The sequence below is a fragment of the Lepidochelys kempii genome, chromosome 25, assembly GCF_965140285.1.
Source record: "Lepidochelys kempii isolate rLepKem1 chromosome 25, rLepKem1.hap1, whole genome shotgun sequence".
Taxonomy (NCBI): Eukaryota; Metazoa; Chordata; order Testudines; family Cheloniidae; genus Lepidochelys; species Lepidochelys kempii.
Genome location: NC_136404.1, coordinates 17,751,146 through 17,765,672, shown reverse-complemented (window position 1 = coordinate 17,765,672; position 14,527 = coordinate 17,751,146). Strand labels below are relative to the sequence as shown.

Genomic DNA, 14,527 nt, shown 5'->3' with positions numbered 1-14,527 from the left:
AACCTTGGGTTTAGCAGGCCATTGATTTCACTGAGTGAGGGAGGAAGGGAGGAGAAAATTAATACAAAACAAATCTGGTCTATTTCTTGTTTTGATCCACTTCATCTATCTTTATACATCTTGCTGGCAGCAGACGGTGCAGTACGACTGCTGGCCATCGTCATCTCCTGGATGCTCGGCAGAATACGGTGCAGTAGGACTGCCGGCAGGACTGAATCGCCATGAGACAAAACTTAAAAGGGAAATGACCTGGCTGAGTCACTCCCATGTTTGCCCAGGTGCCCCTGACTGACCTCACCGAGGTTGGCTAAAAGAGCACCCTGGAGTACAGCAACGATGGCTACCAGTCATACTGCACTATCTGTTGCCAAAAGGCAATGAGCTGCTGCTGTGTAGCAATGCAGTACCATGTCTGCCAACACCCAGGAGACACATGGTGACGGTGAGCTGAGCGGGCTCCATGCTTGCCGTGGTATGGCGTCTGCACAGGTAACCCAGGAAAAAAGGTGCGAAACGATTGTCTGCCCTTGCTTTCACGGAGGGAGGGAGGGAAGGGGGTGCCTGACAATATGTACCGAGAACCACCTGCAACAATGTTTTTGCCCCATCAGGCATTGGGATTTCTACCCAGAATTCAAATGGGCAGCAGAGACTGCGGGAACTGTGGGATAGCTACTCACAGTGCAATGCTCCGGAAGTCGATGATTGCCTCGGTACTGTGGATGCACTCCGCCGACTAAATGCCGACCAAATGCACTTAGAGCATTTGTGTGGGGACATACACAATCGACTGTATAAATATGCTTTCTACAAAACTGACTTCTATAAATTCGACCTAATTTTGTGGTGTAGACATGGCCTATATTCCATCCAGCTTGTCAGTAGCTCTCTGATGTTGAGATGCACAAAAACTAACCTGTTGTCCAGGAAGCAGACTCAGAGCTGTATCGAATGGACTGTCCTCTCCTTGTTCCATAACATAATGCCTAAAATTAAGTTCAGTTGCTTTGGTGTGAAGATGGAAACTCTATGTCAAAGGCTCTGACAATCTCTGTAGTGTTGCTTCTTGCATCAGCCTCCAGTGGGTACAGAGAGCACTTTGTCATAATTAAGAATTGAAATCACCTTTTGCATTAGCAACATAGTGTTTCTATGAGTGCTGCCTTTATCCCAGTTTTTCAAGGCTGAGCTGAAGTTAATAATAGGCAATGCAGGTCAGAGTGAATGCAGAACCTTGACAGATGTTACTTGTTGAGATTGGTTGCTTTTGTGGGGAATTCATATTTAATGCTGTTTAGTTTATTGTAATGAAAACTATGTGTGTCCTATTCATCTACACATGTGAACAAATCTGTTACACTTAGAAATGAATCTGTTCTTGCTTTGCCCTTGTTCTTTGCCTGCCAGTAAACCATTTATCTCCTTTCAAATGCAGCTGGAATAGGACTGGTGAATACAGTGGGCAGAAGCACTGTTTAGGATTCTGTGGCATAAGGACAATGTGGGGTGGGAGGTGGAATTACCTGTTCAATGTACTACCCTCTAGTATATAACACTGGGAGCGGGGAAGGGCAGAACGAAAGCACAAGACTCGGGGCTTGTCTACGCTTAACACTTCAGCAGCACAGTTGCACTGCTGTAGCGCTTCAGTGTAGACACTACCTACACCACAGAAATCCACCTCTCCGTGAGGCAGTAGCTAGAATTCTTCCACCGATGTAGCACTGTCTACATGGGGATTTAGGTCGGCTTAACAAGACCCTTTGGGAGTGTGGATTTTTCACACCACCGGGTGGATGTAGTTAGTGACCTCATTTTCTAGTGTAAGCCAGGCCTGAGTAACTTGTTTCCTTGTCTTTCTGGTCCAAGTTTCTGCAACTCTGATACACCGTTACACCGTCTGGAGCTGTTGGGTTGTTCAAACTTGTCACATGAATGAGAGCCAGAAGCACTATTCAAACTGTGGCAAAAGTTTTGGTGTTAGATTCTGTGTTGTCCTTGTCTCTCACTGATACCTCAGTCATGACTACTCACAGAAACATGGACTTGCTCCTTCACTACAGAAAGAGTTAGTAAATTACAGCAACTTTGCAGTCTTTCATCCTAAGGTTGCTTGCTTTATCTTCAGCCATGAGAGCTTGAGGAATGAGAAAGTATCTCATTTAACAGCAATTTAACAGCAGCACTTCTAGTGGGTGGAAGAAGTTTCATTTAGTGGTCAGAGGAGGAGATGGTGGGGTTAGGATTGACCGTTTCTATTTTCAGCTCTGCCATTTTCTTGCTCATTGACTTCGGGGAAAGTCATTTAATCTCTGTGCATTCAACTTACCCAACTGTAAAGTGGGCATATTAATATCTATGCCACAGGGATGTTGCGAGGGTTAGTTAACGCAGTGCTTAGAGAGCCCCTGATGAAAAGTGCTGATGCTGTGCAAACTAAGTTGGGGTAGGAATATCCCTAGTAACTGTTGTAGAGTGTTCTGTGCTGAGCATTGAAACCTCCCTCATCAATAAATCTGACCTCTTATTCCAGTAACAAGAAAAACTCTCCCACAATGCAACCATTCATCACTGATTCGTCAAACAGGTACTTTCTGCCTAGGTGCTTTGTATGGTCCTCCTTGTAGTATATGAACACCTGAGATTGTTTACGGATGTGGGTCCCCTATGTGGTTTCCAGAGTCTGTGTAAGGCTTAATTAATGTCTGTACAGCACTTGAGATCTGTGAATGAAGGGTGTCATAGCAGGGTAAGTATTAATAAATAGGGTTGCCTGCAGCCAGAGGGAGTCCATTTGGCATGGAACAATGGTAGCCACAATGCAGGGTCTTGAAAGTGCAGGATATTAGTAGGGGAAATAAGAAGTGGCTCAGGACTATGAGATGAACACAGATAACAGCCTTCCCCATCATTCCAGGAAACAAAATTATGGCCCTGCTTGTATTATTTTTTTATAAAATGACCTGACTTCATTTGCCCTTGGAAGTTTCCAGTGGGTCTCATGGCCTTTGGGATAGGTTGGTGGTTCTGATTTTCAGTCTGTGGGCCACTTTGTTAGAAGGGATAGTCTTGCAGACCCCCTTCCTGTTCCCTGCACCACAGACTGCACTGCCCAGTTCTCAAAATGTTTCATTCTATGAAGCATCAAGAAAGGTTCTGCATGCCAGTTTGACAACCACTGGGCTAATTGAATGGCAGTATCTATTTATACATTAACAGGAGTGATCAGCAAAGATGCTTGCAACAATCTTCTCTCCATCGTGGCATTTTCACTGTCACAAAATCCATTACAGATTTGCTAAGAATTTAAGCCTGATGCTGCATTCAGCATAGAATATTGGCCTAGCCATATTCAACACTTTACTGTAAAGTTTTGTAAAATTCAGCCATTTATTCATCATAATTTTACTTCATATAAACAAATTGTTAAATGTAAACAAGCATCACCACAGTTCCTGCGTAAACTGGTTTCTTCCATTAATGGCAGGAATGACAACGACGCAAGCCTCATCCCGACAGCCAGCTGTCAGTCCCCTCTCACTGAATGCAGACTCCAGACGACCACAGTCCCAACAGATGTCTCCTACGCTCTCACCTCTGTCGCCAATTACTCAGGTAGGAGGCTGCGTGGAGATCTGGAGAAGGACTACATTTTATAAGAATAATGAACCTTGTTCCACTTTGTAAAGTTTTAGATCATAGCTGTCTGTTTCTGTCTTCATTCACATAGGGAAATGTTAGCTGTAAGGTTGATAAACCTGTAGTCGTGTCATTAATTTAATAATTTTCTCCTTTAGGTATGTTTATAAAGTTAATGTTGTCATGTTCCCTTTTATAAATAAATGCTTTGGGCCGTTTTTTTTTTTTTTAATTTAAATCAAAGCCAACAGTCAGATCTGAGCAATTCTACCAAGATAAATTCACGTATGCTGTCAGACAGTGGAGAAGACAGTTTAAGGAAACAGATTTCACTTTGTCTTCCAAGGCCTTGGAAGCACTAAGGAAAACCTCTTTCTTTAAAGATACCATCACAAGATTCTCTTGTGTTTCATGCTTCCATGTGAATCGTGAGAAACTCCTTTGGCTCTTAGGATTTTTGACCCTTTGATGCACCTGTAGGCTGCCTCTGCCATACTTGGCATGCTCTAGTTTGGTCCTTGAGGGGCTCAGAACAGGGACTTAGTAGATGGGTTTTCCTTGACTGACTGACTTGTCAGCTTTCAAATCAAACATTCAGCTAGGTTTGCAAACATACTTTTTATTTATTTACAACAAATAAAAAAATGTCAAATTAGTCCCTTTAAGCCACATCTTTGAAGGTTTAAATGTAAGTTGTTGTTTTCTTAAATGCAAGATCTCTCATAACTTTCCAGATTGCTTATGTGATATATAACGCTTAGATATATATGAATATTCACTTGGTGTGAAATTTTAGGAGTCTTGGAGTTGAACCAGAGCTCTGCATAGTACATTTTCCTGTTTTCTCTTTAAGGCTGTGGCTATGGATGCATTGTCTTTGGAACAGCAGCTTCCACCATATCAGTTTTTTACCCAGGCTAGTTCCCAGCAACAGCAACAGACCCAAGTGGCAAGTAGTCTGCCTCAGAATGCCCCTTTAATGCAGACTTCTGGCTTACAGCGAGGAGCACAGCTTCCCCCCCTCTCAGTCACAGTACCATCGACCATCCCACAGTCACCTCCAGGCAGCCAGACCCAACCTTCCATGGGCATAGACATCAACTCGGTAAGTTTGGGCAATGACTGAAGATGATATAAGTGGAAACAAATAGCTTTCTTCCAGAGAACGTGACCTGGTAGAATTCAACAGCAGTGTTGGCCTGCATTGTCAGAGTTCTAACTAGATAGCCCTTGTAGCAGTTCCGCATCCAGGCACTGTATACACTGGATTCAAACAGTTTGGTTCAACCAGTTTTTAACATGTTTTAAACATATTATAAAAAATGTTTTAGACGTAATATGGCTAACCCATATGAACCAGGCCAAACTGTTTAAACTACTAAATATGATTTTAGAACACTTGATAAAATGGGAATGGCTCCATAACTCTGGCTAACCCTGTCTAAATTCAGGCCCACTTGAAATAGTTTAAATAGATTTTTTTAAAGATCAGTTTAACAAATGCAAGTTTGAAGCAGTGGAGATGTCTTCAGAGAGACAGTTTCAGGGCTAGTAAAAAAATAAACAGGTGGGTAATGAAGGCGATGCCCTTATTCTTTGGGTGGATGATATATAAAATTTATAAACTGGCAAGTCAAAGGTCAAGGTAATATGTCAGTAGGGTTTTTTTAGTGAAGGAAGTGGTTGGGGAAAAAACTGTCATTTTAAATGACACATCTGCAAGTTGAGTGCCCTATGCCTTTAGAAGGGAAGATGTAGATAAGCATCTGTGTTAGCATTGCAGTTTACAGGGTGTTGGAAAGCAGCAATAAAGTGACTATCAGCTAGGTATGGAGAGACTGAATTAAAAAGTACCATTTTATAAACATCTGTATCTGTAAAGTGAGAAGCATCTTTTGAAATTTAGCTAGTTTTAAGTTCTGAAAGACAAGACATTTCTGTGCAATTGAAAAGACCAGAATTTCGTAAAACTGAAAAATATTTATCCATGTTAACTGTGTTCAGGTGTCTGCCAAAATGGAGTTTGGTCAGACTAGTTTAATTTTCAGACAGCAGCATTTGCATTTTAGCGCTAGTGTACTGCTACCTTCCCAGCTATCATATGTACTTATTTTTTGCCCCAGGTGAATCTGGTATCCACAAGTTGAGTGCTACACAGCCAAGATGAGAAATTTAACTGAAGTTTAATAAAGTTGTGCTAATCAGCATTTTCCACCAAAGATACAGAAAACCACAGATACTGTTTTTTAAAGCACAGCAGTTTGTTCAAGAGGAATTTTTTTGGCTAACATTATTTCTTGGAGAGTTTGTTATAGTTGCTTTCAAGTCTCTCTAAAGAACTGAGTAGACACATCTATACGGTTGAAGGGCAGAGTTAAACCAAGAAGGCAAAATTTTCTATTGTAAATTGTCCAATCTCTTCCTACAACCTGGAATCCAGAATTCAGAAGGTGGTTCAATATAATAGGTCAGCCCTGAGATGATGCCCCATTGCTAGGAAGAGGTACCTGGCACATTCTCTGCTGGTTCTGCTCCGAAGGCCAGTGAATTGCTGTCTCTGATTTCATTGGAAAATCTTCTCTTCCTGGCAGTGGGGCAATACTAGCAGCTGTTCAGATAACAAGAGGAGCCGTTTCATTGTGGAGGGCTAAGACATGATTGTGGGTTTCAATCTGGGGATCAGGTTTAAACCAGGTTGTGCTGGTAGAGATGTGGCTTCTGTGCCAGGATTGTGAGGGAGTAGGAGAAGATACAGGTGAAACAGAAATCAGTAGTTTGAAGGGATATTGGTTTTAACATGCCAGCTACTCAAAACAACATGTCTGAATGTTTTTTTTTCTAATGTTTATGCAATAACTAATATAGATATTCTGATTTTCCTTCTCTGCTTTTCACATTGCTTTCCTCATCCTAAACTTCTCTAGGCCCTTAAAATTCAGAATGTTCAGTTTCTCTTTAGAACTTGAAATAGTATACAAGTACACTACATTTTAAACCTGGGTAAAAAAAGTATTCTAAGCTACAATGCAGCTTCACTGAAAGGTTTTCCATTAATCCTCATAGCCCCACTGAAGGCCAGAGTGCAGTACCTCAATAGAATACTTGAATTCTATGGATCTTAAAAAAAAAACAACAACAACAAACAAAAACCAAACCAAGATGGTGTCAAGACGGTGTACTAACCTTGAGTTATTCTTTATGCATTTTAAACAGTGTTAGAAAGTGTTAATACACCATTCCTCACTTTATAAACTGTCTGATTTAATTACTTCTTGGTCAGCGATATTGGGTTCTTCCTCATAATAATCTTGGCTCTCAAAGACAGCATTATAGAAAGAGCGGTGTTTATTATTTCAACAGCTGCTCTGTATCTGTTTTGCGTTTGAGTGATCCTCTGACCTTAATCCAGGGTACTGTATGTGACAGTGAAAAGGTAATTCTGTGAACATCTTATCTCACTAAGGCTAAAAACTATATGGGCATAGCTAGCATTAGCCTACAGACAGTGTATGTATCAGATGGTGTCTAGTTCATACAGTTGGAAAGTATGTAGTTATGAAAAGGGTTTGTCTTTGCAATTATACATTTTAACCTAATTAATTTATCTAGACTAATTCCTAAGAGTAGGAAGAACAGTACTTATATCACTTTTCTAAGGGCCATAGGCATCAAATTAAGAAGGGGAGAGGGTGGCAGTTGAGTCTGAAGGTATCAATGCCCGTATTTTCAAATTATTCCCAGATTGGGAGGCCGCTTTCCGCACGTGTCTCTTTTATGTGTTGGCTGACTGGTTTTTTTAAAAAAATGAAAACAAAACATAAACCAGAAATATTTCAGTTGTCCTTGAATAACAGCACTGCCCTGTTTTTAGGTGTGCATAGTTAGACACCAGACCATGCCGTGTTGGTATCTTGACCTTTTTCATGATGTTTGGGGCATTATTCACAGTCATAGCATAATTGCTGATCTCCGGGAGTTCTTGAAGATGGTCTCACCTGGCTTCCCCAGCTCTACACCAATAAGTATATAATTTTTCAACCTTTCATCAATCCCATGGTCTTTAATTCTGTGTTGTTCTGTAGGCTTCACTCCAGCAGTACCGCAGTAATGCTGGATCCCCAGCCAACCAGTCTCCCACCTCTCCTGTCTCCAATCAAGGCTTCTCTCCTGGCAGCTCCCCTCAAGTAAGGGACTCTGTGCTTCCACAGGCCTTGCTTCTTGTGTTTGTTTTTTAGTTGTCTTTCCATTACTGACCCGTGGTTGTCTCACTGTAACTTTATGTGCTTCATGCATCACTGATGTCTCATCATGTTTACAGCTTCATTCAGATACCGAGTTTTCCAAAAGTTGGTGAATTCAAACTTAAATAGAAGCTACTGTTAAATTTACACTCAATTACTCCTTCATGAGAGCTACACAGAAAATGCATCCAGAAAGATCCCTTTCAAAAAAGGAAATGATGCCTCATGGGAAGTGTGAGTCTATAGCAATGGTTGTTGGAGTGGCTGGAAGGGCGTAGGGATGTGAAAGGAAGTGAGGGGGATGGGGAGGTCTGTCCAGGTGATCTGTGCACCTCTGAGTACAGCTCACATCCTCAGGTGCAATTAAAGCAGGAAACAATGGACACTTTTTTAAAGAAACCTCTGTAGAAAGTGAACTCTTGAAAAGGCAGTAACTCCATTTCACGACTTGAAAGAAACAGGTTAGAAAAACATTAAATATTAATCTTGCAGGGTGGCTATCTTCCCTGTCTGTGTAAATTTTAATTTATATATGCAAGAGTCCCACAAATCATTGTGCCCGTATTTAAACAGAGCAACAGGAATTTAATCCGCCAGCTACAGGGCAACTAAAGAAATAGTGAACTAGTTTTTAGGGGGAACTGCTAATCAGGCAGTGCTGAGATAGTTTAGAATCTCCTCCTAGTGCTGCTGCAATAGGTCAAAGTTGTTGCCCTTTCCTACATCCCAAAAATGGTGATGGGAGGCAGAAGGGAGTGCTCACTGGACACCATGAGAGAGTCTGAAATTGTATTTCCTGTTTTCTGGTACTTTAACTTTTAAAGGATATTTATAAGGAGAAGCATAATTAAAATAGATACAATTATTCCTCAAAGTTGGAGGTTCCTCTCCAGGCCATTAGCCATAGACTTAAGTCAGTGATTTCACTCAGAACTTAGTGAACTCAGTAATAGATCTGAGGGTTAGGGCTGTCAGTGTGACTTTTTAACCTTCACTTCACTGCTACTGTAACTGATTCTTCTGCCTGCCTCTTCTACCTCTGCTCTGTCTTTGTATGGCTCAGAGTAGGCAAGAAAATGTACTCCCTTTTCTCTAAGCTGCCATTAGGTTAATGCTGCTACCAGACACTGTTACTAATTCTCAGCCCTGAAACCCCCATTGAGCAGTGCACCCAAATGTAGGCTTCTATTGATTGTCCGTTGACTGGTCAGTAAATCCTCCCTGCCTGTGTCCTCAGACCAGTTAACTTATTGTCATGGGGCAGTCTAAAGTGGTGGAATGCCATGGAGAGCAGTTTTTCCTATTGGTCTTCCCTCCGTATCTAAACCAAGTCACTGTGATGTGCCTAACAGACATGTGGTTCCTCCTCTAGCAGATATATGGAAGGAGGTGGAGTTTAATTACATTGCTTGTTTTACTATTTGGCCTCTTAAAAACATTTCATTTCATATTTGGTATGTTGGCAAAGGGATACATGTCAGACCAATTTACAAGGAACAGTTAGTTTCCGAACTAGCAGAACTTGGTTTGAAGTACTCTACTTCTAAATAGGATGCTGAGATACGGGTTGTCATCTAGCAAAAGCCAAATGGGAAAGATTGGAAAAAGGTTCTCGATACCTTATTAAATTAGAAAACTTATTCTCCTTCCCACATCTGTAAGCCAACGGGTGGGGTGACATAAGTAGCTACGTATTTTTAAGGATGGAGAGAAGTGATAGAAAAGGGTATAACTAGGAGAAAAAGGATAAAAAAAAGATGTAGGCTGAATGGTTGGGGTGGTGGGGAGAACTTGTTAATGATGAGGTCTGTTAGGCCCCAGCATAAATAGTCTCTCGAGGGAAGAGGTGGAACCCTCATCGGTTGAGACGTTTTAAAAATAGGCTGGTAAAGAAACTGGAAGATGTAGTGTAGGGGAACAATCTTGCTCTGTATGAGGATGTAGGGCTGGGCTAGATGTGGCTTTGTGGGCCTCTACCATCTCTAACTTCTGTATTTCTGATTAATTTTAGGTAAATCCCACATTTTATTAATAGTAGAACCAGCTCTCTGTATGTAAACTTTTAGAATATAACTTGTTTAATCACATCTAGTTCATGCAACAGGAATTATTCCTCAACTTCCCCACCCCCAAATCTATTTGCTAGTCTCTTGAGTTCCAAATTCTCATTTCCGATCTGTGAGGGACTTTCCATTAAAACATCAATTGAAAAGCTCTGCTTGTGGTTCTCAGCTTGTTTGCATGGCTCTTCATTAACACTGGCTTTGTTTATTACTACTTGATTTTTTTTTCCCCTGACATCATTGTTACATATAAAGTTGCTTTTTTAGTAGAACAACTAAATACTTGGAAAATATGGTATGTATTATTAGACAATGATTTAAACGAGGTTTTTTTTTGCAGTCACCACGTCATTAACCAAGGAAGATGTACTGTTGACAAAACAGACCTTGTATAGTATTTCTGTAGGAGATGGGTTAACAAGATGTATATCAGACCAGTTGATACATTATTTTTAGACCCTGAAGTCATAAACTTTCTGGTTGATTTCCTTATGGAGCTTTACCACTAATAAAATTATTAGATAGTGCATTTAGGAGTCTCAAGAAAAAATTAATGTAGCTTGAGTTTCTGTGATTTGTTCAGAGCACCTTGTGAGGAACAGGGGCTAACACGTAAGAATTTTGTCCAGTTCATTGCTTTTCATGTTCTACTTCAGGCTTCTTCTAGGACAGGAGTCATGATAACCATACTACGGCAGGGATTTTTTCTTTTTCCTCTTTTTCCTTCTTTTTCTCTTTCTTGCTTTTTGTTGTATCTTTGAAAAGCTTGTGTAAAAATGGCAGAAGTTAAAGGAGAAGGGTCTTGTTTAGGTTCTGTTTGGGGCTGCTGCATGTCAGCTGCATTTCTAATGACAATTCCAGATTGGCTTTAGTTGTGCATATTGCGGATATGAGGAGGCACTGTTGCGGTTAGGGTTTGTACTGGGGGCAGGGCAGTCATGTCTTATAAATGAACGAGAGTCAACAAGGTACTGGCAAAGAAGCTCCGTATTTAACATGCAGGATACAATTCTGGCAAAAACATCTTGTTACAGTACTTAGAAGGAAAAAGTGCTTTTATTTTTCACTTTGATGCAATTAATTATACTTTAAAAATTCATGAAAGTGTTCGAATCATCCCTTTCAAATGTAAAACAATAAGAGTGGAAATATTCTGTGTCGAAAACCTTCTTTTTGCTGTAAAATCCTATTCTTTCTCTTGAATCAGTGTTAAGGAAAAGGTTCCTCATTTCATTTAGTAGCCAAGCCCTTCCTGAGAGTGACAGGAGACTGTGATCTTTCCTGTCGGACAAGATTTGCTGAGCATCAGGATATTTTCTGACTTTACACATCAGAGTTTGGAACATAGAACCTTTGGGCATATATACAGTGCAGTTGGCAGTGAGCCCTTCAGTCTGGGTAGACAGACTCCTGCTAGCACAGTAAAAATAGCAGTGTGGAGGTTATGGCTTGGGCCTTCAAGCCCACCCGACCCTTTAGGCTTGAGAGCCCAAGCCACAGCATCCAAACTGCTGTTTTTAGTTCACTAGCCTGAGCCCTGCTAGTCTCTCTACCTGGGCTGGGAGGCTTTCTTCTAGATGGTGTTTAGACATAAGCCTGGAGCAACGCTTTAAGGGTGGGTTGCAAGTACCCACCATGTTCAGCATTGTGCTGGATTCATATAGAATGCTCACTACTCAGGAGTTCAACAGTTTTCTATTATCTGAGTGCACTCAAACTATGCCCTCTGCCCTCCCACACACAATGGAATGGGGGTTCACAGTATTAAGACCAGACCTGGTGCAAATAGGATCTGCTTAGCAAATGGATTGTATATGTGCACCATGCTGAATCCCTACTGGGCTTTCTTCAAGGCTTTTAGTTATCAGGCTATGAATCCGCTGCTGCCACAGTAGCTCAAGAGTTTCCCTATAGCATAATGACACTGGAAGATTCTGCCTCAAGGTAGAAAGTTCCTTTCTTTTGCTTTGAAAAGGCATTGTCATCATGTTTACTTCATGATGGCTCCTTTTTACAAAGGACTGTTGGAAGGGTTGCTGAAAAAAACAACCATCCCTTCTCCTCTTTCATGCTGATTTGAAATATTTCATATATATACGTACACGCATGCATGCACAAAGACGCACACAAATTATTGGTGCCATAGGAAAAGTGTTTCATCTGAGATTTTACTATTTATCTTAACTGTTGTCTGCTAAATTGATTTTATGTTCACTGTTGTGGACTTCATCTTGTGCTTTTGAGTATTTTGCAACTTTGCCATGTTAATATCCTTAGTTGTATTAGTTGGTGTAACTGTATAGTTGCTAATTAGATTTTTGCTTAAAATTTCTTATGTAATTCAACTTTCTGTGGGAAAAATGATTTGTCTCTTAGCCTTGTGGTTGAATTGAATGAAATTAAAACTGCTAGAAGATACTATGCAAGACATTTAAAAAACAGAAACAAATACATCTCTAAACATAAGACAAACTTTCCAAATAAGTTCTATATAAGTACACTAGTTGTGTTGGAGACAGTAGATTTTCAACTAGAATCTGCAAAGTTAGACAGAATTTAAAGAAGGAATTATATTTGTGATTTCTATTATAGCTAGAAGCCTTTTGAGTAAATAGAAGTTGAAAGTTGGATGGTGTGTAAAAATAAAACACAACAATTCAAAGCTGTTGGTCACCTTTGGAATGACTGATCAATGGACATTTCAGTAAAAGGAAAAGAAGGAAATTAGTGTGGTTGTAGAATTCCTTCTGCAAATTTACTTTCTTTTGGTACTGCTGAAAGCACATTTCATACACAGGCATGTTAATAAATAACTTCTCTGATCTGCTCTTGTTGCAAAAGACTTGATACTGTAAATCGAGATTCACTGTGGCACCTTATTGTTTTAGTTAAACTGCTCATTTTGTAAATACTAGGTGAGGGAGATGGGTAACCTGCCATCATAGGCATATTGATGACCGAAGTAGTTACTGCATTATCCTAGAATCATAGGACTCAAAGGGACCTTGAGAGGTTATCCAGTACAGTCCCCTGCACTCATAGTAGGATTAAGTATTATCTAGACCGGGGTGGGCAAGCTTTTTGGCTCGAGGGCCACATCAGCGTTGCAAAACTATATGGAGGGCCAGGTAAGGAAGGCTGTGCCTCCCCAAACAGCCTGGCCCTTGCCCCCATCCGCCCCCTCCCACTTCCTGCCCTCTGATTGCCCCCCTTAGAATCCCCGACCCATCCAACCCCTCCTGCTCCTTGTCCCCTGACTGCCCCATCCTGGGACGCCCTGCCCCTAACTGCCTCCCGGGACACCACTCCCTATCCAACCCCCCCTGCTCCCTGTCCCCTGACTGCCCCCCGGGACCCCCTGCCCCTTATCCAGCCCCTCCTCCCCTGCTGCCCCCTTATCCAGCCCCTCCTCCCCTGCTGCCCCCTTATCCAGCCCCTCCTCCCCTGCTGCCCCCTTATCCAGCCCCTCCTCCCCTGCTGCCCCCTTATCCAGCCCCTCCTCCCCTGCTGCCCCCTTTACTATGCTGCTCAGAGCAGCAGGAGCTCGCGGCCCCGCCGCCCAGCTGGAGCCAGCCCTGCCGCCCGCACTGCCAGCAGGAGCGGCGGGCCAGAGAGCTGACGGCGTGGCGCGCTGAGGCTGCAGGGAGAGGGGAACAGCAGGGGAGGGACCAGGGGCTAGCCTCCCCTGCTGGGAGCTCAGGGGCTGGGCAGGACGGCACCACGGGCCATAGTTTGCCCACCTCTGATCTAGACCGTTCCTGACAAGTTTGTCCAACCTGCTCTTAAAAATCTCCAACGATGGAGATTCCACCACCTCCCTAGGCAATTTATTTCAGTGCTTAACCACCCTGACAGTTAGGAAGTTTTTCCTAATGTCCAGCCTAAAACTCCCTTGCTGCAATTTAAGCCCACTGCTTCTTGTCCTATCTTCAGAGGTTATCGAGAACAATTTACCTCCCTCATCCTTTTACGTACTTGAAAACTTTTGTTATGTATCGGTTGCAACGTGCACTTTGCTGCCTTAGCTGTATGTGTGGTTTTTATTCTTTTCATGGAAAAATGTTTGGGTTTTTGTGCAAAAATTGCAGTGTTTTTTTTATAGTATATTTGCATAACTTTTGTTATAAAGCAGAAGTTTATGTATGTCCCCTATGGGAGGAAGCTTATGGTTTCCTAGAACCTATATTTCATGTGCTTTAATGAAAAGAGTTATACAGGAGGACTCTGGTGTTTGAAGAGAAAATCCAGTATTTTATATTTTGTTCTTTATTAGTTTTCCTTAATAATTAATGGTATTTCTTACCAAATTTGATACCATTCAGTTGGAAGAGTTCAGTCACTCACACATCTTGGGTACGCCTCACTGTTTGTGTGACTTTCACAACATAAGGACTCTGTTTTGTTTTCAGCATTCTTCCATTCTGGGGAGTGTATTTGGTGACTCCTATTATGATCAGCAGATGACAGCTAGGCAGGCTAATGCCCTATCCCATCAGGTGAGCAAATTCATCTCAGATTTTGACTATATTTTGGCCATTCTGAGATTAAAATAAATACATAGAATTCAATTTACGGCTATTCTAA

The 14,527-nt window shown here is 41.6% G+C and overlaps 1 protein-coding gene across 7 annotated transcripts in view; it reads left to right on the top strand.

Annotated features, from left to right (window-relative positions):
* Window positions 1-14,527, top strand: part of CRTC1 (CREB regulated transcription coactivator 1) — a 134,741-nt gene that overhangs the window by 55,721 nt on the left and 64,493 nt on the right. For 4 of the 7 annotated variants that reach the window (XR_012156180.2, XR_012156179.2, XR_012156181.2 and 1 more), the window contains 4 exons: window positions 3,488-3,615; window positions 4,493-4,744; window positions 7,722-7,823; window positions 14,353-14,439. Coding sequence is in view for 1 of the 7 variants with exons in the window: in XM_073324069.2 (XP_073180170.1) it covers window positions 3,488-3,615; window positions 4,493-4,744; window positions 7,722-7,823; window positions 14,353-14,439 (569 nt within the window). In the remaining 6 variants the exon portion in view is untranslated. The remainder of the gene's footprint in view (window positions 1-3,487; window positions 3,616-4,492; window positions 4,745-7,721; window positions 7,824-14,352; window positions 14,440-14,527) is intronic. The other 3 variants (XR_012156183.2, XR_012156182.2, XR_012156184.2) reach the window with 3 other exon arrangements.